Below are 26,909 nucleotides of genomic sequence, written 5' to 3' on the forward strand. Positions count from 1 at the left end.
TTTATTGACTATATCAATTGTTAATGACCTATTAGGATATAAAGCAGTTGCTATAATGCTCAGCATAAATGCTCTTAATAATATTTCTTGGCTGAACAGTTTGGATTCTTGCATTTCCATCAGGCATTTTGATTAATCATGTACTGCAAGAGGATATTACTTAAAGAAAACCACATGTCAGCTGATCTGTACTGAATACATAGAAAGAGAAGTAGAATGGGACAATAAAGCAAGAGGAAACTACATGAAGTGCAGATAGAGAACTTGTTTGCTTCCTAGTCTATATTTTAGACCAACTTGAAATAATCTAAAACAATTTCATAGCAATTGCAAAATTGGAATATTTGCTTAAGTCCCCAAAGTTTAAAGTTTCTGTCCATATTTTCCTGCTTATTCAATGAATCAGTCCAGTTTAAAGCATAATCTCCCCTTTTTGGCTTTCCAGAACCACCAAGGTTTATTAAGAAATTAGACTCCTCAAGACTTGTGAAACAGCATGATTCCACTAAGTATGAATGCAAAATAGGTGGATCTCCAGAAATCAAAGTCACTTGGTACAAAGGTGAAACCGAGATCCATCCCAGTGAAAAATACACCATGTCCTTTGTGGATTCAGTGGCAGTCATTGAAATGCACAACCTTACTGTTGAAGACAGTGGTGACTATACTTGTGAAGCTCAGAATCCAGCGGGTAGTGCAAGCACCAGTACCTCACTGAAAATAAAAGGTCAGAATTCCAGTTCTTTCCTTACCTTTCTATCTGTATGAGTCCTCCTTTGTGGAAAAGCTGTTAAATCCCACTTTCTTTACTTGGAGAGGCCAAAACCTGTCTGAATAGATGGCAAATCTCTTTCCTGTTTGTTATGCTGTGGGAGAACTTCTTATTTACGGTTTGTCTTAGCTGTTCAGCAACAGAACATGTACTACAGCTACATGAATAGTCTGTCCTCTTTAATCTCCTTTGCTCAAATAACACAAACTTTAACACCCCCCTTTTTTTTTTCAGCACCCCCTATTTTTACCAAGAAGCCCCATCCAGTCCAGACCTTGAAAGGGTCTGATATTCACCTGGAATGCGAGCTTCAGGGCACTCCTCCATTCCAGATTTCATGGTATAAAGACAAACGAGAAATTCGGAGCAGCAAGAAGTATAAGATCATGTCCGAGAACTACCTAGCTAGTATTCACATTCTCAGTGTGGATACTGCAGATGTTGGTGAATATCACTGTAAAGCTGTAAATGATGTGGGAAGTGACTCCTGTATTGGCTCTGTAACACTAAGAGGTTTGTATAAAGATTGGCACCTTCTTGGCATTTCATTGTTCCTGTCATTCTCCACCTACTTTTCCGCTCCTGGCGTGTTTTTTTTTTTACTGTTAAATATCTTCTCTTAAATAGCACCACCAACCTTTGTGAAGAAGCTGAGTGATCTCACTGTCGTCGTTGGGGAGTCAACTGAACTGCAGGCTGCAGTAGAAGGATCACAGCCCATTTCTGTTCTGTGGTTAAAAGACAAAGGGGAAATCATTAGAGAAAGTGATAATCTTTGGATCTCCTATTCAGAAAACATTGCAACTCTAAGGATTGGAAATGCAGAACCAGCCAATGCTGGGAAATACGTTTGTCAGATAAAAAATGATGCTGGATTTCAGGAATGCTTTGCCACGCTGAAAGTGCTAGGTTGGTAGCGTGGGATAAAAAACAATGTGTTTTAAGATGCTTTAAAATTTCAATTTTTATGATGCTAATAACCATTGCATTGTTGTTCTTAAAAATTCTGTGGCTTGCTTCTCATTGCAGAACCTGCAGTCATTGTAGAGAAGCCAGGCCCAGTCAAAGTTACAGCTGGAGACTCTTGTACTCTGGAATGCACAGTAGACGGCACACCAGAGCTTACTGCTAGGTGGTTTAAGGATGGGAATGAACTGTCGACTGACCATAAATATAAAATCAGTTTCTTCAACAAAGTATCAGGGCTTAAGATCCTCAATGCAAGACTAGAAGACAGTGGAGAATATACTTTTGAGGTGAAAAACAGTGTTGGTAAAAGCAGCTGCACAGCTTCAGTGCATGTTTCAGGTTAGTTGACCACTCTTTTTGAGTCACGTCTGATCCTATAGTTCCTTTAAAAAGCCATCAGATAGCAAACTGTTTTTCATGACTGTCCCTCAAAAAGTGTGAATGAAAGCTCCAGCGTATCCTTAACCATCAACTCTCTATTTTTCAATGACTTAGGTGTGTAGGATCATATTGCTAAAGCAGATATATCAAAAGAAAGTTAACTGATTTTATTATGCATGGGGAACTTTCTGCATTTTAAGCTCCTCTATGGTAATTTTTATTCTTTTTTTTTTAAACAAATGCAGATCGTATTATACCTCCTTCTTTCACAAGAAAACTGAAAGAAACATATGGTCAGCTGGGTTCTTCTGCTGTACTGGAGTGCAAAGTTTATGGGTCACCACCTATTCTGGTTTCTTGGTTTCATGATGGACAGGAGATTACCAGTGGAGACAAGTATCAGGCTACCCTTACAGACAATACCTGTTCTCTGAAAGTGAATGGACTTCAGGAATCTGATATGGGAACTTATTTGTGTACAGCTACTAACGTAGCTGGGTCTGATGAATGCAGCGCATTTTTGAGTGTTAGAGGTCAGTATCAATAAGAAGCTAGAGTCAGAGGGCACAAATTTATTTTCAGAAAGAGTTCATTCTTTGCTTTGTTACATATTTCTGATCACTATGGTCTTCATCAGAAATTCAAATGTATTTCTCTGTATGTTTTATTTGCATGCTTAGAACCACCATCTTTTGTGAAGAAACCTGAGCCACTGAATGTCTTGTCTGGGGCAAACATAACCTTTACCAGTATCATAAAAGGCTCCTCTCCATTGGAAGTTAAATGGTTTAGAGGTAGTGTTGAGCTAGTACCAGGACACAGATGCAGTATCACCTTGCAAGATTCAATTGCAGAACTGGAGTTGTTTGATGTAGATCCGCTTCAGAGTGGAGACTACACCTGCCAGGTCTCTAATGAAGCAGGGAAGATTTCTTGTACAACACATCTTTTTGTCAAAGGTTTGTCCAGACTACTCTTTCTTATGCTTCTTATGCTTGTAAAAATGATCTCTTGGCTTTATTTAATTTGTTTTCTTCCCATTATTTATTATAGAACCAGCCAAATTTGTGAAGAAGGTGAACGATATAAGTGTAGAGAAAGGGAAAAATTTAATCTTGGAATGCACATATACGGGTACTCCACCAATTTCAGTGACATGGAAGAAAAATGGAGTAAAAATTACACACTCTGAAAAGTGTAGCATCACCACTACAGAAACATCTGCCATACTGGAAATCCCTAGTAGCAAACTAGAAGATCAGGGGCAATATTCTTGTCATATTGAAAATGAATCTGGACAAGATAATTGTCATGGTGCAATCACAATACTAGGTGCGTCAAGCCACCATCACTTCATCAAGTGTTATCTGAACTACTAATAGTCATTGTGCAATACCTTTTCATGCTAATGGTGTGTGTTTGTTCTTCAGAACCACCTTACTTCATTACACCCTTGGAGCCAGTGCAGGTGACTGTTGGGGATTCTGCATCCTTACAGTGCCACGTTGCTGGAACACCAGAAATGATTGTATCGTGGTACAAAGGTGATACAAAGCTGAGAGGAACTGCTACTGTGAAAATGCACTTTAAGAACCAAGTTGCCACTCTGGTTTTCAGCCAAGTAGACAGTAGTGACAGTGGGGAGTACATCTGCAAAGTAGAAAACACTGTTGGGGAGGCTGCTTCATCATCTTTGCTGACAGTTCAAGGTGAATATTTCATTTTAAAAAATAGGAAAATAGCCTGTTTTTCTTAAGTATGTTTTGCAATTTTGAAAAACAAAGATTACCTTTTTTTTGTTAAACGCTTTACTGTTTCTTGACGTGTAAGATACCCTGCGGCACTATCTTCAATTAACAAAGGCCTACCAGTAAAGATCATCAAAATACATCTCTTACTGATTACAGCTCTTCTGTAGGGTTACAAGCTTCTGCATCTTCCTTCCCCATTGAGGCTATTGCTTTGATTGTTTCCACCATTAGCAGTCCTGAGGGTTAAATAGGCTCACTGGGTGTAACTGAGGGCAGAATGGTTATATGTTTTCCTGCAACCACATGCACAGTGCTCTTTTCGCATCAGGTTCCACATAAATGATATGCTGAATAACATTTTTAATTCGAAGTTATGAGCGAAAATCCAGCATACAGTATATTAGGCAGTGGTTATTGGTGAGTACAGCAAGAGGTACATATTTTCTGAAAGCCCTCACTGTATAATACCTCTTTTCTTACAGAGCGTAAACTTCCTCCTTCTTTCACAAGAAAATTGAGAGATGTTCATGAAACTGTTGGCTTACCAGTTACATTTGATTGCGGCATTGCTGGTTCAGAACCTATTGAAGTATCTTGGTTTAAAGATGGTGTACGTGTAAAAGAGGACTACAATGTTCACACATCCTTTGTAGATAATGTAGCAACTCTCCGGATTTTGAAGACAGATAGGAGCCTTATTGGGCAATATACCTGCACAGCTACCAATGCGATTGGGACTGCTTCTTCTAGTGGCAGGCTTGTCCTTACAGGTCAGTGGGCTGTGAAAAATTTAATGGAAATATCTTAAAACCCACTTTTGCTTCATATATGGATTTAATATTGTACGAATAATTTTTTTTTCCAGAGGTTTAAAGCAAATCGAGATTTTAAGGTGATGCTTTTTTATTTCTTTCATTCTTCAGAAGGGAAGACTCCTCCATTCTTTGACATCCCAATTACACCTGTGGATGGTATTATTGGAGAAAGTGCTGACTTTGAGTGTCACATTTCTGGAACACAGCCTATTAGAGTCACTTGGGCAAAAGATAACCAAGAGATTAGAACAGGAAGAAACTACCAGATCAGTTATGTAGACAACACAGCCCACTTGACCATCTTGAGAGTTGACAGGGGAGACTCTGGAAAGTATACATGCTATGCTAGCAATGAAGTTGGAAAGGACTCTTGCACAGCTCAACTGACTGTGAAAGGTACTGAGTAGATAAAGCATTGTGTGTACATTTTTCTTCCTTTAATTATAATGGAAGTTAGCCTTGTTGCTGCAAGATAAGTTTGAGAAAAACTTTTGAGATACAGCTTGAAAGTACCTATCTGGAGATACCTATGGGTCTCTTAAGGGAATTAGGAAGGGTCACTAACAACAATGGGAGGAGAAATGAAAGAATATTTTCTTCAGTCTAGTTTCTTTATAGGCTTCGGCCTACTTCTTTCTTGAGAACTCAACAAAAATGTTGTTGTTTTTTTTTTTTTAAATGGCATTTGACTTAAATCAATGTAACACCATTGTTTTTTAAATAGCAAAATCAACTATGACAGTGACTGTAAGAGCAAGACACCTGCTGTTTATCTTGGCATACTTCACTTAAAAAAAAAAATATCCTATTTAAATGAGAGCAAATATCAATTCCCCAATGTCCAAATTTTTCTTGAAACACTTGCTTTAGAATTTTTCATTTCAGGTTTGATTCATAGAACTTGAATAATATGTTCTTTTTTCTTACAGAACGAAAAACTCCACCTACTTTTACTAAGAAACTGTCGGAAGCAGTAGAAGAAACAGAAGGGAATGAACTTAAACTTGAAGGCCGTGTTTCCGGCTCTCAGCCTTTGACTGTTGCTTGGTATAAAAACAATCAGGAAGTTCATTCAAGCCCTCATTGTGAAATATCTTTCAAAAACAATACCTTACTTTTGCATATAAAGAGCGCAGAGCAATCAGATGCTGGTTTATATACCTGTAAAGTGTCCAATGAAGCAGGAAGTGTGTTGTGTACATCTTCTGTTGTTATCAAAGGTTAGTTGAAATCTTGTTTTTCTTTGCTTCTTACTTTTCTTCGTTGTATGTTAGCTGCAAATGTACAGCTTCTATCTTTTGAGCTGGTTTTACTTACCTTAACAGCAGTTATTTGTCCCAAGATGGACAAGATAAAACTGGGTTAAACCACAAAATTGAGGAATTCTTTTAATTTTCTGATTAAAATAAAACAATATTTTTGAGGGAGGGGCTTCTTTACTTTTTCACTATTTGCTATGACTGAAGTGAACATTGAAATCTTTATGTGACATTTCTGTTGAATTTTCAATCATTCTCTTTTCATGGAATAATAGTTTTCCTGTGCAATTACATCTAAGCTTGGACTTAACAGTGTGTTGTGGTAGCATAGAATTTCATCATAATACTCTTGCCGGAGATTGCATATTTGTTTCTTTAAAGGTGCTTATGCAGTTTTGCAGCCTAATAGCAGTGCTTTAGTTCTTATATTATTTTTTTGCATGTGAATGTCCTTGCTGTGTGGAGAAAAGATATTTCTTGCATGTTTGTGTAGAAAACATATTATCTTGATATTTATTGCATTTTCTAAAACTATGATTGTCATTCTCAGACTTCTGTTTATCCTCCTTCGTTCCTTGCCATTGTCTTCTAAAGAATCACACGTATCTCTCTTTCTCTTACATTCTTAATCATACTTTCCTTCCTTGAGTATTCACTCAAGCATTTTCATATTCCAGAACCTGAAAAGCCTCCAGTTTTTGACCAGCCTCTTCAGCCAGCAGCAGCAAAGGAAGGTGATACACTACAGCTCAGCTGCCACGTCCAAGGATCACAGCCAATCCGGATTCAGTGGCTGAAGGCAGGGAGAGAAATAAGAGCTTCAGACAGATGCAACTTCAGCTTTGCTAATGGAGTAGCTTTTCTGGAACTTGCTGCGGTTACCAAATCTGATTCAGGAGAATATGTATGCAAAGCTTCAAATGCAGCTGGCACTGATACTTGCAAATCTAAAGTGACAGTTAAAGGTACAGAAACATGAAGAAAATCAAGGCATATGATGGAAATTTAAAACAAAACTCCACCCTGCTTTGTTTTCTGTGAAACAAAAATGTTAATAATGTAATAGAAAACAATTAATATCTTTTAGTTCTTTGCAAAACTGTACAATCTTGGAAGACAGTATATTTAACAATAATTTATACATAAATAGTGACAGAAACAGTGGGAGAGCAGCATCAAATGAATAGTATATTTTTACCAAAAAAGATTAAGAACTTAGTTTCTAAATCAAAACACTGAATTTAAGAAAAATGCAAGCTAAATGAGTGAGATTACATGGACATGCATATTTTACGGAAAGGATGGGAACACTAGTGTTTATTAAAAGAAAATACAAAAGGAATTTGATTGAGCATGTGGCCTTAGAGGCTAATTGCTTCAGGACTGTTACAACTCTAAGACATTTTGACCTTCTAGCTGAAAGTAAATATTGTCTTAACATGTCTAAGCAAGACCTTCATGTAGGTCTTGCCTTACCATTGCATAAAAGACAGTCGTGGTTTAACCCCAGCCAGCAACTAAGCACCACACAGCTGCTCACTACATGGGTAGCCGCAAGGCTAAGAACTACACAAAAGGAAAACAAAAAGAATTTAACAGATCACTGATAAAAAAATGCAAGTAACACTGAGTGTGAAATTTCCAGAAATAGAAAAGATAATACCTCACTAAAAACTGATCCATTTTAGAAAATGAGGCTTCTTATTTGTGTAGCCATCTATGAATTTGCATCTGTGCAGAATATAAATGACCTGACTGAAGTTAATGAACAGCACTATATGGCCCACACTGTTCAGTTTCATCTGGAAAGTAAAATACAAGTTAATTAAAACAATATGAAAGTATTTTGCATTTTTATCTCTTGCATAATATTTTGTTCCATCTCTGTAATTAATTCCTTTTTTTACAATTTCTTTGGAAGCATCATCATGCGTGAACATAAGCTATTACATGAAACCATCTGCTTTAATTGTTTGACTCTGTTTTTCAGAAAAACCAGCAGCTGCACCAGCAGCTAAAAAAGCAGAAGTGGAAGGAAAACTTTATTTTGTGTCAGAGCCTCAGAGTATCAAAGTCATGGAAAGTAAGAACTCTTTTCAAAAAAAGTACATTGTCTTCTATTTGCCTGTACCTTTTGTTTGAGATTATGTCCTGCTGTCATAGACAGCTGGAAAGACTTAGCTTCCTCATTTGCATCTTTCTGCAGAGACTGTTGCAAAATTTATTGCAAAAGTTGGAGGAGACCCAATTCCAAATGTTAAATGGATGAAGGGAAAATGGAGGCAACTCAACCAGGGAGGTCGTGTTACAATCCAGCAGAGAGGAGATGAAGCCAAACTAGAAATAAGGGATGCAATAAAAACTGATTCTGGCATGTACAAATGTGTAGCTTTTAACCAACATGGTGAAATTGAGAGGAGTGTAAACCTACAAGTTGAAGAAAGAAAGAAAGAAGTTGTTGAAGGGGATCTCAGGGCAAAACTAAAAAGGTATATGGAAAATTCTTATAGATTAATTTGCCATGAACACAGAAGAAACATTTTTTTATTATATATCTCAGATCAAGATATAATTTTTTAATATTCATTAAATATGAATAACTGTACTAAAACCAGAAGCATCTGACTAGACTAAACTAAAGGATTCCACTGCACAGGGCACCTCTAAGCTGAGTCTCTTTTTTAGTGAAATTTCTAGGAATGAAGCATTGTATATTTAACTTATGTCATTGATTTGAATAGCACTCCAACAAAAAGGAAGGAAGAAGAGGAAGAGCAACCTATTGATATCTTGGAACTTCTCAAAAATGTAGATCCCAAAGAATATGAGAAATATGCTCGCATGTATGGAATTACAGATTTCCGTGGCCTCCTGCAAGCCTTTGAGTTACTAAAGCAAACCCAAGCAGAAGAAAGCCATAGATTGGTAAGATACAGTATGACATTGGCTTCATTAGGAGTAACACGGTTCCTTTGAACAGACTTGGTGTCCATGCTCTGATGTTACTGTGTGTGCAGGAGTTTCTGGTTCCTCTTTAGATCTTTTACTGACAGTTCTCAATTTCTTGCATGCTCAAACGCAAGAAGAAGGAATGGACCTTCTGGCCAAGTATGTTCTATCTTCACAAGTTGGCTGCAATTTTTAAGATGGAAAGATATGCTAGTTACAGTATAGTTACAGAAAATTTGATGTAGGAACTAATTCTACGTTGGATAAACATGACAGCTTGACATTTAGTATCCTTTAATCTTTGAGTATATTCTGCCTTTTTACAGGAAATTGAGCTCACAGAAAAAGCTCGAAGGGAAGATCAGGAGTTTGATGAACTTGTAGCTTTTATTCAGCAACGACTTACACAGACAGAGGTAATATATTTTTGGACTGATTTGTGAAATACTCAAACTCATAACAGGGAACTTGAAACTAATTTCAACTAATATTTTTCAGCCTATTACCCTCATCAGAGACATTGAAAATCAGACGGTTTTAACAGATGAGGATGCTATTTTTGAATGTGAGATTAAAATTAACTATCCAGAAATTAAACTTTCATGGTACAAGGGAACGCAGAAACTGGACTCCAATAACAAATATGAAATTAGAATTGAAGGTGATCGCCACATACTGAGGATCAGGAACTGCCAACTTGAAGATCAGGGAAATTTCAGAATAGTGTGTGGACCACACATTGCCAGTGCCAGGCTAACTGTGATCGGTAAGTGTAATTCTGAAGTATGTATTTGAATTAATTTACACTTTAATTATTCCACTGCCTGATGTCTGCTAAAATATATGTTTTAACATGCTAATAGAACCTGCAGTTGAACGCCATCTTCATGACACTGCTTTCAAGGAAGGAAACACATGCACGCTGTCTTGTCAGTTCTCTATCCCAAATGCCAAGTCTCAGTGGTATAGAAATGGGAGACCCATTAAGATAGGAGGGAGATATTCAACACAAGTCTCTGACAAAGTACACAAACTCATCATCAAGGATGTTAGAACAGAAGACCAGGGACAATATACCTGCAAGCTTGACAATCTAGAAACAACTGCAGATCTGGCTGTTGAAGGTTTGTAAACAGATACAGAATCTCTTTATTATGGTAGTGATAAACAGTTTCTGGATGTTCCATTAAGAGAACAAATGAAAATATTTCTTAAAGAGATATTCCCAAACTTGGAAACAGACTAAACAAGAAATATTGTTCTCCTTTCTCTTTGAACAATATGTGACATTCTTGTTTAAGTTAATATTTTTTATTAAATCATCATTACTAATGTCTCCAGACCCTCAAACAATCTGAGTCATACTTACTTTTGTTTTCTTGTTGTTTGATATTCTTATATTTTTCCCTGGATTTCCTCTTTTTCTTAATTATTCTTTCTCTTCAATTTCCTTAATGGCTTCCCTTGTATAATTTATCTGCACAGCAATCTTGTTATAGTTGTACTCTTACATCTTCTAATCTTCATTCTTACATAGAAAAATTCATAGAAGATGGAAACCCTTTTTCTTACTCTACTTTTTCAAGATCTATTGTTATTATCTCCTATTATAATGTAGCTATTATGAAAACAATAAGAAGGAATTAGATAAGCTAAGTGGCCTGATGGTGCATAACAATTGACTTTTTTTTGTTTCTAAAAACAGCGGAACCAATTCAGTTTACAAAGAGCATACAGAACATTGTAGTGAGTGAACACCAGTCTGCAACCTTTGAGTGCGAGGTGTCATTTGATGATGCAGTTGTGACATGGTATAAAGGCCCCACTGAACTGAGAGAGAGTCCCAAGTACAGCTTCAGAAGTGAAGGTCGCTGTCATTATATGACTATTCACAATGTTACTGCAGAAGATGAAGGTAAAAAATGCATGGGATATTTGTGCTGATGCCATTCTTTTATCTGATTTTTTTGTCTTTTTTTTTAAATGATAAAGGCATACAAATATCAACATTCTTGGTTGTTGCAGGTGTATATTCTGTAATTGCTCGTCTTGAACCAAGAGGAGAAGCAAGAAGCACTGCAGAGCTCTATCTGGTAACCAAAGGTGAGCAAATTTGCTGAACAAATTTGTGATCATAGCCACCTGCAAATTCATGAGTTTGAAACATGATTCTGAAAAATAAATAGTCCTAAAAGAAATCTGATATTCTTTTGCAGAAATCAAACTGGAGTTGAAGCCACCAGGTAAAGATCATGAGCAAGACTGGCACAAGATCATGTCTATTCACTGTCATAGATTCAGTGCATTGCTCTGCTTTTTTTATTATTTTCAAATCCTTTTTTCCTGGCTATAGTAAGTCAAACCTACCCCCTGAAAAAATATTCCTCATCCATAAATTTGAGGAACTATTTACTCTCATAAATAGTGGCAGTTAATACTGTGATAACTGCAAAATCAGTGATATTAATGTGCCTGGAGTCCTATTTGATACAATATGGGAAGCCATATTCTCTAAAACACAAAAGTTTATTTTTTATTGAATTAATGAGGAATAAAACAATTAAGAGGTACCAGTGAATAGATTTGAAGTCTTCTACACAATTGAAAAAAATAACCAAGGAGGGAAAATGGGTAGCAACCATCTCCATATGATGTATAATGATCTTCTTTCCTGTATGTTCTTGAAAGCCTACTCTAAAATGATGCAAGAATTATTTAGAAATAAAATGAAACAGTGTAGAGTCTGGCCAGACTGAAAGATTAATGCAATTAGTTACCTATTGGTCAGCTAGCTTATTCTTGAGGAGCAAGCTACAATACTTGTTGCTAGAACAAGAAAGATTAAAACACCATGAACTACTATTCTTGGTGCCAGAGTATTCAAATCTACCTTTTTTTATTAAGTCAGTTAAACATTTTGATTTTCTAGATGTTCCTGATGCCAAGGTTGCAGTTCCACCTCAAAAACCAGCTGAAGGTAGGGCAACAAACCATACTTGTTCCATAGTGCTTTTATAGCTGCACTGAAGCAGCAGCCCAGTGGGAACCTCAGAGAAAAATCTTAGGCAGCTCAGTGTTACAATCCAGTTAATTGTCTCTATACAAATATTATATGAGCAAGGCTTGACTTGGATAGGCTTGTTTTGCTCTGTAGAAGGTGAAAACTATACACAGGTGGTGGTAGGAATGAAGCTTTTTCTTTTAAAAAAGAGTTTGTCCTTTCCAACTTGTTTTCCTATCAGTCTCTTGTTCATTCAATCTTCCTTTTATTTCCATTTTCCTCTTCTGATGACTCTTTATTTTCACCTTTTCTTCTTTTTGCCACAGAAATATCTTTTAAACAAGCTGTCTGAATTACTACCTTTTGGGGGAAAAAAAAAAGAGGAAAACAAAACAGAAATATTCTTTTAAAGCCATACAATGGGTTGCATATTTATTGCAAATTATTTCTCCCCAGGCTCTGGTATTGGACTACAGACTACAAACATTACATATATTTCTGTTATATTGAATAGTTTACTATGAATATTAGAAGTTCAATCTTCTTGGTTTCATTTCCAGAATAATTTGGTAATTGCTAGCAGTGGCAACAGGAGTGGAAAGATCTGATATTTAGATGAATTACTATCAGCAAAGATAGGAGAGTGATGGCAGTAAAGAAAATAAAGCTGAGAAGAGTCGGGGTTCAAGTAAATGTAGACTGGAGATTCCCACTCATAATATATTCTTCCAGCTACAGTAAACTGTCAGAATGAGCACCACATTTGCTTTTATTCTGCAGCTGCAATAAAATAATCTCATCTATTTCTAAACACATTAGGATTTTTCTTCATTTACAAGGAAACATCATACTCACATTTTATTCTAAATATTTCATTTTTCCTGCAAGCTGCCCCTATTCCTATTCTTCTGCCTCTTGTCCCACTACCAGAGGAGAAAAAGCCAGGTAAGAATACTTTAAGTATTTGGACAGTGTGTACATGTATCATTATGACTGTTGTTCTGGGGTTTATTTTAATTGAAATTTTAAAATATATTGTTTTTAAGCAGAAAAAAAGGTGCCAGTAAAGAAAATCACCAAAAAGGTGGTTAAAAAAGGTCCTGAAGAAGTTCCACCACCTAAAGGTAACTATTTTCCTTTTTTTTTTTTTTTTAACTTTTTTTTTTAAAAGTAAAATTACCTTGTGGAAACAAGGCAATTTGTTTCAAATTACCTTGAATCAATCAAATCTATTTGATTTTTATCTTTATGTTTAAAACATACACATTTAATATCCAAGCTGGTTACGACTACTTAAAAAATAGTCACTTCTATAAACTGCCAGTGAGGGTGAAATCATTTCATTAATTACATACATCCAATATGCCTTGCAAATTCTAGGCTATGATATGAATAATTTTTATTTTTTTTTAAGTTCCTGAGGTACTGCCAGAGAAGCCCAAAGAGATCAAAATAACATCAATGGCAAGGAGAGAAGACATTCATGAAGAAAAGAAGGAAATATATGAAAAGCCCAAAGAAACTTATGAAGAATGGGAAGAAGATTATGGAGAAGACCATGACTATTATGTCAAGGAAGAAGGCTATGATGAAGGGGAAGAGGAATGGGAAGAAGCTTATGAGAAAAGAGAAGTGACCTATGAAGAAAAACGAGTCATTCATGAAGAAGGTACTTTAATTATCATACCATTTTATTTCCTCTCTTTTCTCATATTTATTACTAAGGCCCAAAACTTTTTAGCCAGGTAGCATTTTCTGGATTTTTTTTTTGTTACAATGACTTGAACATTAATATGCTGCCAAGTTTTAACTGGCACTTGATGATAAGACAAGGACTCTAGTATGGCGAGGCACAGATGCAGATATAAATTGATACACTATAATTTGGTTGCCAATGGACTTTGCAGATTGGGACATCTTTAAAACCTAATATGAGTTAGTAGTTTGCAAGGATATGTATAATTTTTAGTTGTTTTGGATATTTCTTCTATTATTTTCAGGTATTCTAGGTAAACTTGATTTAGGTTAAATGTTTCACTCATTAACTGCTCGATATTAATAGCTGTATATTGCAATTCCTTGCACGCTTTAACTGTCTTGGGTAGTAGTAACATGCATGCTTCTAGGAACAGACTTTGGCTCTGATAAGAAACCATCAAACTTGGAAATAAGCAGAAAGTTTTACTGCAACAATTGGATCTCCAACACTCTCTGTGTGGTTTTCAACTTCAGAAACTTATAATGGCATAACTAATACCTTTGGTGTGCCTTTAGACACCACATTTTTCATCATTAAGCAATGTTATTATTTTTAAAGTGGTTGAAGTTCCTAAGAAGCCTGTGCCTGAGCGAAAACCACCAGCAATTACAGCTGAAAAGAAGGAAAAGAAAGAAGTAACAGTTCGTAAAGGTATGACTTCCCTGCAAAACTAACAGGAACATGCAGATTAAGATATCTGGTGCATCATCTTCAAGCTGAACTGTGGTGGTTATTCACATTTCCTTGAAAAGGAGAGAATTCTGTTTATGCTGGAGAGTGACATGAGCAAGGCTCATGGCAACCCTTCCTCTTTTCCCACCTCATATTTTCGAGCAGAGAACAGTGGCAACGGTGGCTGAAGCAAACCAAGAATTGCTGGCAAAATCAAACTGAGCTTTGGTTACCATTCCTTCTCACTGTATATTACCCTTGGGCATGGGTGGTGCTTTTGAGCCAGTGAGTGCTGCACTTCTGAGACCTGTCCTCCATTTAGATCACTGCATATCTTTCAGGGGAGGATGGGTCTGATCACACCTGTTTCACAAGTGCCTTTACCACCACTGTTCACAGCCAGTGAACAATGCACTGAACAACGCACAGGATGTGCAAAGGTTATAACATCCTAAACAAGAAAATAGCCAGTTCTACCGGGTGCATGTCTGGAAAATAATTTGCAAGATTATTTAAACAATAAATGTATCTGATTCGCTTACAGTTGTCAAGAAACCTGTCGATGAAAAAGTGGAGATAACCACTCAGAGGGTTGCAGAAGAAAAAGTCAAACGGGCTGAGGGTAACTACTGTTTAATTACCTTAATGTCATCTTCACGTGAAAGTAGTGGCTATTGTTAGTTAGCTGATCTGCATATGATTTGTCTTCATTTAACATGGGTCTGATCAGTTTTTCAGTCTTTGAAACATCTAATAAAAGCTTCTGCTGAATTGCATAAAAGGAAGATGAAAAGCTTTTTAGGGGAAAATACTAAATGCAGATGCTAACTACCAATGCTTTAAGAAAGGAAGTAAGTGTCAAATTGCACTGTTTTAAACGATATGTTTCACTCTAAGCTGAAGATGTGAAATCCCCATCTTCCTCAGATTTCCAACTTGACCTGTCTACCAGGATGTCTTGGTTAATTGTTCGCTTATGAAAAAAGATGCATCCTTATTCTCTTGGTAACCATCTTCTCCTGTATAGCATTTCCTATTCTGCAGCAGGAATCTGTTGTCTGCAATTCAATATATGTCAGGATATGACGTGTGTACTAAATGCCCTGAGTTACCTATACCCTTTACATAGTAGCAATAAAAAGAAGCAAACACATTCCTTCTGTTGCTTTACATGGTTCCAAGGAGCCTGACTTAGCTACTGAGTTAGATTATGTTTGTCTTGTTTGTTGTATTTTCAACACCATTGCTACATAGCTATAGACTTACTTTGATCTCTTTGCTAAATACATGACTGAGTAACAAAATTTTAATGCCAACAGTTACCAAGAAAGTTCTACCACCAAAACCTACACCGAGGATCATTGAGGAAAAAGTTATGAAAAAGGAAGGTACAGATCACCATCTTTCAATTGCAGTTTACATTTTTTCCAGTACCCTGTGTTGTCTTGTGCTTCTTGCAAATATGTGGGCCTGTGTGTATGTACCTGGATCTATTGTACTAGTCATGCTGTGACTACTGTCAGTATTTAAATAATATATGCACTGTGCTTTTATCTTTCATAAAGTCTGTTTTTAACATGTTTGTGGCTAGCCTTCTGATTGTTGTTTAAACAGCCTACAGGATATTGCAGTATGATTTAGCTTTTTCTTCATCTATTCTGCCTGCTGGCCTATGCTTACCTAATAATGTCCCAGTGACCCAACATTTCTTTGAAGAACTGCCTTTGGAATTCTTCTAATATGCTATTTCCAAATCCTGTGCATGCATTTATTTTAAATTTTCAGGTTAAAGGTGTCTGTGTCTTCAGTCTTTAACAGATGTTAAATATTATAATTGTATGTTTGTTCTGCATTCAGTATTTTAGAATACGAATACTGACTGTCTAAATATGTCTAAGACTTAAATGTGCAATACAGATACAGATTTGATAAAAACTCACATGCTGACTACCACTAATGTGGATCTAGAATATAAAATACTAAAACAAAATCCTGTCTTTAAAGTACCGACAGTAGAAACATGGACTGTTTCAGAAGAAAAGATGTCGGTTTCTGTCCACAGAGAAGAAGAGTATTCATATGTCACAGGTATGTACAAAACCAAAAATCTGTGCACCCAAATCAAAACAATATTTCAGTCCTAAGAGATTCTCTTTTAATCTATTTTTATGTATGGCAAATTACATATTTAGACACATCGTGTACTTGTCTTTCATTATGCATTGCTTCTTTTGTTTATTGTGTTATGTAGCCTCAGTTTTCTTTAGATTAATAGATGTCAACATTTCAACTATTTTATCTTAACATTGTTCAAATGCTTTTCTTTGAAGAGCCAACAGAGCATGAGAAAACAGTTGAAGAAAGATTCTTTGAAGCTGTTTACCCGATTGAAGGTAGATTGATTAAGAATGAGAGGCTAATCAATGTTTAAGATTTTTAAAACAATTTGAATCTGTAGTTTCTCAAAACTCATTGTGAGTTTTGCACATGCTCTCAGTTTTCTGGGTGAAATTTTTTTACATATTAGCAATGTGTTTCAGTGACCTTTGTGTATTGGACACACATAATATCTTCTTAAAAGCTTTTCAGATTTACTACAGTTGTTGATATTTCCTATCTCCAAATTTAATATCTTTACAATTCCTATTGTAGCACATAAGGAAATAGAAGAGGAGGAAGAAGAGGAAGAAGAAGTCATTTCTACAGAACTGGAGATCCCTCATGTTGAAGGTAAATAAAATCTTTGTAGTGCTCAGAAAATGTGCTCCATTCTTCTGAATTTCCACGTTATCTGCCTGTACCACTCTTTACCAAAGGATAGCATATCAGAACTGAGATCTTTCCATTTTTCTATGGCTCTACTCTCAGAAGTTCAAGCCCTACTGCATTTCTAAATCTAATTCATCTTCATCACTGCTTTAAATAATTCTTTAAATAGCTTTTTTTGAGACGTGCATATTGTATTTGTTTGACAAAACAGCCTATTTTTTGACATATAGTGTTTGCTTGTCCAGCATGTTGAAAGTAGCCTACTGTGATTTGCCAAATATTTTTACTGTCTCCTAAGTGTTCACCACCTATCTCTTTAAAGTGCCTGAGATACCAAAGAGGCATGTTCCAGAAGAGAGAAAGCCCACTCCTGTCCTTAAAAAAGAAATTCCACCAGCTAAAGGTATTTCTACTGCCCTAGTAAAAAACCTAAAACCAAACAAATTGTCTTTCATTATATTATTTTTCATGTTTTCTTGAATATATTTATGAATTTATTCCCTATGTGGCTTTGGTTTTGCATTATCTCCATATGCATTATTTGATTTTGCGTTATCTCCATACTTTCACTTTTTCATTTGTGCTATAACTTAGCTTACAGCTTGCATTTGTCTCAGCTTTGGCCCTTCTCTTTGCTAACAATCTTGTGTTTGTTGTTTGTATTGGGGTTGTATGGCTTTTGCAGACAAGGGTAGGCTGTGTTTGCTTCAATAGAGTGCCATGAAAACTGATAGTGCAGTAATGTTAACATTGGAATTTTATACTGTATGATAGTGTCTTTCCCATATAGTCCACTGTATGTCCAAAAAGGTTGTACATTGTATTATGTTGCAGTGCTCAGCTACTTGTCCAGACACTATGTTCTCTAAAGCAATCTTGGATTACTGAAGTCTGGATAAGTGGTGCAAAAACTAAAGCTCTCTCACTTTGACAATGTTTTCCAAAGTGCCTGAAGTCCCCAAGAAACCTGTTCCAGAAAAGAAAATTGCTGTTGCTAAAAAGGAGGTGGCTCCCCCAGCAAAAGGTACAGTACCTTTTGGATGTGCGCTTTAACCTGTCCTGTACTATTGTGCTGTTTTCCTAACTACTATTCGCTTCTCAATATAAGCATATGATAAATATAGTCTGTGTGTTATGTTGTATGTCTGTTCTCATCTAAGACAAACTCAAAAGCCTTAGAAAGATTACTTAAACAAATTTTAATACCTTTAAGTTCCTGAAGTGCCTAAAAAACCTGTGCCTGAAGAGAAAGTACATGTTCCTGTTCCCAAAGAAGAAGAACCTCCACGTCCCAAAGGTATACTTAGTGATGGAGTGTTGAATATCTTGTGTGTGTGTGTGTGTGTGTGTGTGTGTGTTAGCCTGTACTTTAGCATGTCTGTGTTTTAAAAAAAAGTGGCTTGCAGAGACTGGTTTGATTTTTTTTTTTCCCCCCAAATATTTGTTGCTCTTGTCTCATACCTTTATATGTTAAGTGTATTAATGTGTTATGTGGTGTGTCTTGATATTCTTATAAATGGATTAATGAAATTCTATAATACTGCAATAAATCTTCGAAGTATAGAATTCAGTTATCTTATATTTTATCTTTTTTAAGTGCCAGAGGTGCCTAAGAGAGCTCCCCCAGAGAAAAAAATTGCTATTCCAAAAAGAGAGGAAGCTCCACCACCTAAAGGTACATTTAAATAAGAAACATTCTTTTCTTGTTATCTTAAGCATCTTGTTTATATCCAATTTGGTTTTGATTCTTAAGTTAATCTTGTTTTAGTTATACTTCAGTTACATTAGCTATGTAACTTTTGTGTCAGTTTTGCAGATAACTGTTATAGATGCAGTCATAAAACACCTGCAATTTTAGTTACTTAATATTATTATAATTCTCTGAACTGCCAGAAGTACCTAAGAAACCAGCCCCAGAAGAAAAAGTACCACATGTTCCTAAAGTAGAAGAAGCTCCACCTGCAAAAGGTACAATGTTGTTCACTGTAATATCATTTATTGTAGTCTTTGGAACATTGCATTTGTCTCAGCTTGCTCAGCTGTTGTGTTTTGTAAGCAAAATATGTCCATTTGTAATCTTCTTGAATGATACATTTCTGTTACGTGATGCTATGCCAGTTTTGCATTTTATAGGTCCTAAAAGTAAATACCTTTTTTTTTAAGTGCCTGGGGTTCCTAAGAAACCTGTTCCTAAAGAAAAAGTATCTCCTGCTGTTCCTAAAAAAGTTGAGGCTCCTCCAGCTAAAGGTATGCTTTCCAGCAGAATGAAAGAATGCGCTGTTTCTCAGCTTCTGTTTATATGTTCTGTATGGTTATCAGTCATTGATTTGTGCTTCCCCTGTGAATTCTGTTGTTCTGATTTAGTGACAATGAATCATTACAGTGTGTTGTATGTGTTGTGCAATACTTGTAAAAATATTATTTCTAAATATTAAATCTGTTATGTGTTATGTGCTCAGTACCCTTAAGCAATTCTTTGGAAACTTAGGTTAGCAATTTGCAACATGGCTTTCACAATGCAATTAGAAAAGCATACATTTAATATTATTATCTTTCAAAGTGCCTGAAGTGCAGAAGAAAGCCACTTTTGAAGAAAGAGTACTTATTAGAGAAGAAAGAATATCTGTTGACATTCCAGAGGAAATCCCAACACATGAAGGTACACTATAAACAGACAATACTGAGAAACTTGTGCTTTGTCTACAAGTCTATTGTTCTAATACCAAGATTAAAACACACAAAAACTTTGTGTTAGTTATCTTCATGAGTTTTGTCTTGAACATTTTACAGACTTACAGACAGTTAAGAGCCTCCTGAGTGCGTTTACCATTTCAGTCTTGAATGCTAGGATCCCACCCCATTGACAGGAATGGAAACTCTACCACTGAATACACTGATCTTCGGATCAGGCTCTCATGAAATCATAGTAAGAAGTATGGGTGTATAGTGTTGAGTTTAGACTCTGCTAATTAGGACTGTAACCATCTATTTGTCATACTCCCTACAAAGCTCTCTGTAGCCCTGCAGATAATGATATTATTTCTCTCTGCAGTGTTAGCTTCTCACCAGCTCTTTTAGTTCACATTCTCATACTCAGGGAAGACTGAGATCAGTTGTTTTAAGTCAGTATAATTCCACAAAATATCTGCTTCAGGATAGCTGAAATCAAGATTTTGACAGTTTTTATATCCCATTAATAACTAGTCAGTCAAGACAATTTACATATTCTATTAAAAAGCATAGATGAGTTTTTAAAAGCAGATATGGAAGTTATCTATCTAAAATAGGAACATGAAAATATATATTCATATGGATACGTGCAGTGTTAGTTTCTGTTTATCTCTTGCAAATTAACCTTTTACCCCAGAACAAATTGATGTTTTCCCTAATACAGTCACATTTGTAGATGTGCACATGCCAGGCTTTCCTTTCAATTCTTGACCTACCCTTCTCATCTCATTCCTGTCCTCACTTTCATGTAGCTGGATCAAGGAGCAACCTCTAGTTCTTTGGCTGTTGTTTCCCCCCTCAGCTGTTGTGATGGGGAAGTCTGGGGAGCTGAGGCATTCTGATGTACTGACAGTTGACCAGTAAAGGATATTTGAAAGTTACAACAGCATACAATAGGGTACATGGGGCATGGACAAAACACATTATTTAGAGCAAATCATACATATGTGTGTGCACAGCACTTTCTGCATTGTGTGCTTATCTGTCATTGTCATATAGAACTTGTATGAATTGGTCTTCATCTTCTCCATCCTTTGATCCATCCATCCATCCACCCAGCAAAAATACTAAACCAAATAATTTTCTTTAAAGAACCAACAGTTGAAGAATGGGCTGAAGAAGAAATGGAGGAATTGTCTATTTCCATTCACAAAGAAGAGGTTTCTGAAGGTACAACCACAATTCAGGAATACTAGGCAAAAGCAAAAAGTAATTTTTGTTTTGTACCAAAAATAGCGTGGATTAATATCTACTCTATTCATAAAGAAAAATTTACTACTATATAAAGGTTTCATATCTTATGAACTTTAGTGCTAAGAATGTGTACAATTTCTATTACTTGCTTTTGAAAAGTGTAGTAGTTAATCCTGTTTTGATACAGTGAAAATAATGAGGTATCTCTTGGATGTTGAGAATTATCAGCCCTTCTTTTTTTTTTTTTTTACAAAAATTCTCTATTGGAAGTTCCTCTTCAACCAGGTTACTTGGATGAAGTAAAAGTCCTTCAGAATATCATGGTGCACTCTGGTTCCTCAGACCATTTAACAGGAAAATTACTAAACTGTTTCCACCTGTAAGTTTATTGGTGGTAACATAATGCTGTGAAGGATGTTAACATACACTGATTGACTCAATTTCCATTACAAGTCACACCGTAGAAAGTATTTTCAAGGGATGGCTTTAGTCAAGGAATTTTCTCAGTATTTGGGAGAGAGGCTTTCTTGGAGTGGACAAATTCCAACATTAGTGACCTACTAGACAGAGGAATGGAAAGTGCTGATCTAGTACTTCAAATACTGAGCATTTTCAAACTACACAGAAATACAAGATGAGAGTTCAATCTCAGATCCATTTAAGTTGCTTGGAGTTTTTCCATTGGCTTCAGAGGGAGCAGGATGGTTTGAATGTAAATTTTGTAATACCAGAGGTGCCTGTTAGTAAAAGCACACTGCTTATTCTTGTCTAACAAATATTTTGTTGCTTACTAGGGCCATAAAGACAGTAACAGATGTCAAATACTTAAACTCAAGTATTTTTTTATTTTACTCTTTTTAAGTGAGTGAAGAAGAGTCTTACTACATAGAGGAGAGGGTAACTGTTCCTGAAAGAGAGGAAGTCCCACCCACTAAAGGTATATGTTCTTTTCATTACAAAATATTGGTTGTTTCATCATTCTGAGTGTTATGTTGCTACTGTATGTTTATTTCCATTTGTGTTTTTTTGTATTAAGGAAATATGTGCATGTGACAGTGATACTCCTCCTCTTTGTAAAACTATGTATTGTAATCTTTTAAAGTGCCTGAGAAGCATAGGAGAGTTGTCCCTGAACCAAAAGTTCCAGCTGCCCCTAAGGAAGCTCCAGGAGTTAAAGGTATAAACCAGTTCCTCATCTGGCTGATGTATCTTCAAGGGGATTACGTTTGTCTTACTGTCTTGTTTATACGTGTTGATGTGGGTAGTGTCTGCTTCCAGTGATGAATGGTTGTGTCAAATTCCATCCTGTATGATGAAAAGTAATACTGTTTGTGTTAACTGAGTAAAACACATTGTGAAATAGTAGACAATTACAAGTATTAGACCTTAATATTCTTCCTCATCTTCCTTCTCATCTTACTCATTTTTCTAAAGTTCCTGAAGTTCGTAAGAAAGCAGTTCCTAAAGAGAAGATACCTGTCCCTGTGCCTAAAAAAATGGAGGCTCCACCAGCAAAAGGTATATCAGTGGTTTGTTCCTTGCAAAAAATACTTTTTTTGCTGTATTCCATCTGTAATATATATGCATGTTGATAAAAAATATCTCACATATCAAACTTCTTCAACATTAAACATGTACTTATGTCCATTTGTCTACAGTGTGGCCTGTGTTGTGTTGATGAGATTTATGTTATTTCATCTTTTATCTTATGCCTGTTGGTGAAATCAATCAAATTTTTCTAAAGTTGCACAATCTTTTTTAAGAACCTCCAGAAGAACAGGTGCCCACTTTTGAGATAGAAGTTGAAGAACGTCCATCAACCAAAGGTAGACAAACCAAGAATATTATTACCATGGGGATTCTTTTTGTTTGGCCTTGCAGTATTTGTGCTTAGGCATTTTACTTAAATAAATTTTTGTTTGTTAGTATCTGTAACCTCTGTTTAGATCTCCCCTTTCTTTTGACTATTTACTCAGCTTTGTGCTATGGCTGTGAAATACACTCTTCTGCAGTGTCTCATTTTTGTTGCTGTTGAAGTTTACTTAGCATTGTCTTTTTAAAAAAATCAGATTAAGTAGAAAAAACTTATATATAGCTGCATTTCAAATATTGCAATTAAATATTCTTACACTTACTATTTTTAAGTGACTGAAGTGCACAGGAAAATTATCACAGAAGAAAAAGTTGCCGTTGCTAAAAAAGAGGAGGCTCCACCAAAAAGAGGTACATAATTTTTAAGAGCTACACAAGAGGTCTTGTTTCAGAATACTGTTTTATATTTATAATGTCTAATTGTGTAACACAAGCTGTAATGTTCAGTGTTTGCTGTCTTTTTTTTATATGACTTGAAAAAATGTCAAGTTTCTGCATTTGTGGTTTGTCATCTGATTATGTTAATAAACTGTGATTAATTCAAAATCTTTTAAAACAACCTTTTTTTTAAAAAATGCAAGCAGTGCCCAAGAAGCCTGTGCCAGAAGACAAAGTACCTGTTCCAGTTTCAAGAAAAGTGGCAGCTCCACCAGCTAAAGGTATACAAGTTCTTTTGAAAGTAGAGAAGGCTTCTAAATATCAGATGTCCATGTGCATCATACTCACCATCTGCCTGGTTAATCAAATCCCAGTCTCTCTTGACTTGATTATAAATGAAAAGGACATTTGTCTTCTCACCTGCAAAAGAATGCAGAAGGTGACAGAGAACAGTCACACACCTGCATTCCTTGCATTTTCTAGCTACTATTTAACTTCATTGATCACTCTGGCTGCCTAAGAGCTTTGGAAAGCTGAGTGAAAATGTTTACTCAGTGAAGAAGTGAAATAAAAATGAATACATTTAGAAAAGAACTATTAAAGTTTTATAACGTTGTCAATATTCAGTGAAGCGTTTCAAACTTACAAATATGTCTTCTGTTTCTGTGATTTTCTTGTGTTTGAAAAGTGATTTTGTTATGTATGTGTGGTATTCTGTGGTTTAATTACATTTCTGAAGAACCTAGAGGCAAATATTTTACATCTTACTTTCATCTCAATCATTCCATCTTACTTCATGATGTGTCAATATGGTGTGTGATTTTGATGTATTTTGGTCTCTATATATCTGTTATTCTAATATTATATGTATTATTTTGGTAGATATTATTTTAATATTTAACTATATTTCTGCTTTTACTAAAATTGCATGGTGTTTCAAAGTGTTTAATTTATCTGGGGAACTTATTCCTGGAACCCCCCAAACAAGTAGTCTTCAAAATAATGCATATCTAACTACTCTGCGGCTGGTCATTTTCTCTGTTAATTTAAATGTCTTTATGTTTGTATGTCTGGTGTGATTGTTGTGTTTATCATACGCATCTTTGCTATGTAAATGTGTACTATTTCCCCATAATTGTTTGTCCATAATTCTTTCATATGAACGTCAAAAAGTATATGATTTCTTTTAGAATTTAGTATTCTTACAATTACTATCTTTAAAGTGCCAGAAGCACTGAAGAAAATTGGAAAAGAAGAAAGAGTACCCATTGCTGTTCCAAAAAGAAAAGTGTCTCCACCACCACAAGGTACTCCTGCCTGTGGATTAATCTATGAACAGGCTATCCTTGTACAATACCACCAGAGCTTCAAGCCTGCTGGTCTGGCACCTTTCTTGAAGTTCTAATGTTAAAGTCATAGAATCATTTATGTTGGAAAAGACCCTTAAGATCATCAAGTCCAACTGTTAACTTAACACTACCAAGTCCACCACTATGTTCCACCATAGTCCCAAGGGAACCGTAACAAGAGTCTTTGAGAAACACTACGAGATGTATTTTTCCCAGTTACTCTGGGTATGGGATGTGTCAGGAAATAATAACTAGTTTTCTAAGAAACCCCAAATGGTATAGTTATTATTGTACATGATATTTCACCAGAGAAAAATATTAACGTTAGACTCTGTCTTTGAAGAACCAACAGAAGAAGAACACTGGGCTATGTCAGAGGAAGTATCCATTTCTCTTCACACAGAAAAGGAGATTTCATACACAGGTATGAAAGGACTAAAAAGATTTTATGTTTAAATTTACATCTTGTAATCTACTTTAAAAACAAACAAACAAACAAACAAACAACAAAAAGACAATGAAACACAATTTCATGTCCTGTGCAAATGGCCAGTTTATCCTGAAAGTGAAGCTTGCAGAATACCACAGGACAGCATTCCTTTCTCACAAAAGGCTTAAATCTTTCCTCCTGGCTTACTGCTGTTGTCATAGTGGAAGCATAACCATTTCTCCAGGTCTTCCTTTGCAAATCTTGCTACCTATCTGACCTTTGAGGGGAAACAGGGCAGCCTTTTCCTTCATTTATATTAACATTCTTTCCTACTCTGAAAAGAAACCCTGTCCTTTCCTGTTCTGTGACAGCAACTCCTCACCTAAATCTGAAGGTCAAAGAAAAAAACTTTACCCCTGCTGTCACCTACCTGGCTGACAGACTTAGCACAATCCCATATATTGGACCTGCCAGCTCAAGGGCTTTGAACAAAGTCCACAGCTTTTAAAAGAAACTCAACGCTCTATTACTTTTGGAGGCAATCTATTGATTTGTGAAAAATGACCCACAAGATGCCTCATACTTACTACTTTCAGATCTCCTGCTGTTGATAACATTATCATATTCATATCATGAAAGATTAATACAATCACATCAGTGTGAAGTTAAATAATCTATTTCGTCTCTCTGTTGGAGAATGATGGGGGGACAGGCAGATCATGAGTACTAAGAGAAGGATGGAAGAGGATCTTTAACCAGCTTTCTGTAAGGCAGGGGTAATATGCTGGCTGGTCTGGAAAAAAAACGGTCAAAGCAGAAGGACATGAAATGCAACAGTTCTCCCATGGGATACCACATAGAGGTGCTGTAGCTAGGACAAAAGAATCAAAAGGAACCTGAGCTTCCTGGTATGGCAGTCATGCACAATGCAGTTTTTGTTATCTAATCAACCAAAGTTACCAGTTCCAGTTTTAGTTTAAGATTTCAAATGCAGATGTACCTGGCACTTACAGTTAAATATCAAGCAGGGCTCTGCCAGCAAATATTTAAAGAGCTGATCATTCTTCACATTACCACAAAAATAACACCCACTTAGCAGCCATCAAGACTTGTGGCAGCCACTCATCTGCGCTAACTGTAGCTTGTCATGACAAAAGTATGTAGAAATTCTCAAATCTGTCACTGACAGAATGGATTCCATCTCTTAAAAAGATCAAAAAAAGATATCCAATCTGTTAAGAAAATGCCAAAGTTACTCTCTAACTTGGCAAGTCTAGTAGTCTCCCAGATGTAAAAATGCTAATGCAGTTTCCAGTTATATTGGCTAAAAATTTCCCAAAAAGACACCTGCCTCAGAAGACAAGACCTATGCATTGCTATTCTGGAAAAGAGAAAAGGCTGCTTAAACATAGTGTGCATTCTTTTCTGAATGAATCTTAAAACCTGAACAAATTCACACCTTAATCTTTTGGATCCTGCTTTTCTAGGGAATGGCTCCTTGCCAAGCCTGAACAAAGAAGCCACATTATAAAGCAATCAAGAGAAGAGGAAAAATACCTTCCTCACTGAGCAATTAATGCTTTTGCTTTTAATTAGACCAGAGCTCTTACCCATTGTTAGTCACTCACAAAGATTTTCTCCATGTGCTCCCTCATCTTCATCTAGAGTTTCCTATACAAATCATTTGTTACCAGAGATTGAGGACTCAATCTATTACTGAGGTAGTGCAAAGTGTCACTGCTGTGGAGAGAGGCTGCCACAGAGGACAGTGGGATTTAATGATTTTGTAATTGGTTGAATTTGGCTTTTGAGTTCTGCACATTAGCAAGCTTAACTTCACTGATGGCAGCAGTGGATGA

General features: G+C 36.0%; 1 protein-coding gene across 2 annotated transcripts in view; it reads left to right on the forward strand.

The window, feature by feature from the left end:
• The window catches only part of LOC142031228 (titin-like), a 244,865-nt gene that overhangs the window by 76,728 nt on the left and 141,228 nt on the right, over nucleotides 1–26,909 (forward strand). For both annotated transcript variants that reach the window (XM_075028344.1, XM_075028345.1), the window contains 47 exons: nucleotides 446–727; nucleotides 1,007–1,285; nucleotides 1,400–1,681; nucleotides 1,802–2,080; nucleotides 2,368–2,655; nucleotides 2,803–3,081; nucleotides 3,176–3,454; nucleotides 3,553–3,831; nucleotides 4,356–4,643; nucleotides 4,797–5,084; nucleotides 5,618–5,908; nucleotides 6,625–6,912; nucleotides 7,938–8,030; nucleotides 8,154–8,436; nucleotides 8,689–8,872; nucleotides 9,223–9,312; nucleotides 9,395–9,662; nucleotides 9,760–10,020; nucleotides 10,602–10,811; nucleotides 10,922–10,999; nucleotides 11,113–11,139; nucleotides 11,826–11,873; nucleotides 12,786–12,842; nucleotides 12,944–13,021; nucleotides 13,312–13,566; nucleotides 14,215–14,307; nucleotides 14,873–14,950; nucleotides 15,648–15,716; nucleotides 16,333–16,416; nucleotides 16,659–16,721; nucleotides 16,981–17,058; nucleotides 17,420–17,500; nucleotides 18,044–18,121; nucleotides 18,311–18,394; nucleotides 18,695–18,772; nucleotides 18,991–19,065; nucleotides 19,261–19,344; nucleotides 19,658–19,756; nucleotides 20,920–20,997; nucleotides 21,884–21,958; nucleotides 22,124–22,198; nucleotides 22,456–22,539; nucleotides 22,785–22,847; nucleotides 23,167–23,244; nucleotides 23,475–23,552; nucleotides 24,495–24,578; nucleotides 24,964–25,044. In XM_075028344.1, coding sequence (XP_074884445.1) covers nucleotides 446–727; nucleotides 1,007–1,285; nucleotides 1,400–1,681; nucleotides 1,802–2,080; nucleotides 2,368–2,655; nucleotides 2,803–3,081; nucleotides 3,176–3,454; nucleotides 3,553–3,831; nucleotides 4,356–4,643; nucleotides 4,797–5,084; nucleotides 5,618–5,908; nucleotides 6,625–6,912; nucleotides 7,938–8,030; nucleotides 8,154–8,436; nucleotides 8,689–8,872; nucleotides 9,223–9,312; nucleotides 9,395–9,662; nucleotides 9,760–10,020; nucleotides 10,602–10,811; nucleotides 10,922–10,999; nucleotides 11,113–11,139; nucleotides 11,826–11,873; nucleotides 12,786–12,842; nucleotides 12,944–13,021; nucleotides 13,312–13,566; nucleotides 14,215–14,307; nucleotides 14,873–14,950; nucleotides 15,648–15,716; nucleotides 16,333–16,416; nucleotides 16,659–16,721; nucleotides 16,981–17,058; nucleotides 17,420–17,500; nucleotides 18,044–18,121; nucleotides 18,311–18,394; nucleotides 18,695–18,772; nucleotides 18,991–19,065; nucleotides 19,261–19,344; nucleotides 19,658–19,756; nucleotides 20,920–20,997; nucleotides 21,884–21,958; nucleotides 22,124–22,198; nucleotides 22,456–22,539; nucleotides 22,785–22,847; nucleotides 23,167–23,244; nucleotides 23,475–23,552; nucleotides 24,495–24,578; nucleotides 24,964–25,044 — 7,074 coding nt within the window. The remainder of the gene's footprint in view (nucleotides 1–445; nucleotides 728–1,006; nucleotides 1,286–1,399; nucleotides 1,682–1,801; nucleotides 2,081–2,367; nucleotides 2,656–2,802; nucleotides 3,082–3,175; nucleotides 3,455–3,552; nucleotides 3,832–4,355; nucleotides 4,644–4,796; nucleotides 5,085–5,617; nucleotides 5,909–6,624; nucleotides 6,913–7,937; nucleotides 8,031–8,153; nucleotides 8,437–8,688; nucleotides 8,873–9,222; nucleotides 9,313–9,394; nucleotides 9,663–9,759; nucleotides 10,021–10,601; nucleotides 10,812–10,921; nucleotides 11,000–11,112; nucleotides 11,140–11,825; nucleotides 11,874–12,785; nucleotides 12,843–12,943; nucleotides 13,022–13,311; nucleotides 13,567–14,214; nucleotides 14,308–14,872; nucleotides 14,951–15,647; nucleotides 15,717–16,332; nucleotides 16,417–16,658; nucleotides 16,722–16,980; nucleotides 17,059–17,419; nucleotides 17,501–18,043; nucleotides 18,122–18,310; nucleotides 18,395–18,694; nucleotides 18,773–18,990; nucleotides 19,066–19,260; nucleotides 19,345–19,657; nucleotides 19,757–20,919; nucleotides 20,998–21,883; nucleotides 21,959–22,123; nucleotides 22,199–22,455; nucleotides 22,540–22,784; nucleotides 22,848–23,166; nucleotides 23,245–23,474; nucleotides 23,553–24,494; nucleotides 24,579–24,963; nucleotides 25,045–26,909) is intronic.

The sequence above is a fragment of the Buteo buteo genome, chromosome 5, assembly GCF_964188355.1.
Source record: "Buteo buteo chromosome 5, bButBut1.hap1.1, whole genome shotgun sequence".
Taxonomy (NCBI): domain Eukaryota; kingdom Metazoa; phylum Chordata; class Aves; order Accipitriformes; family Accipitridae; genus Buteo; species Buteo buteo.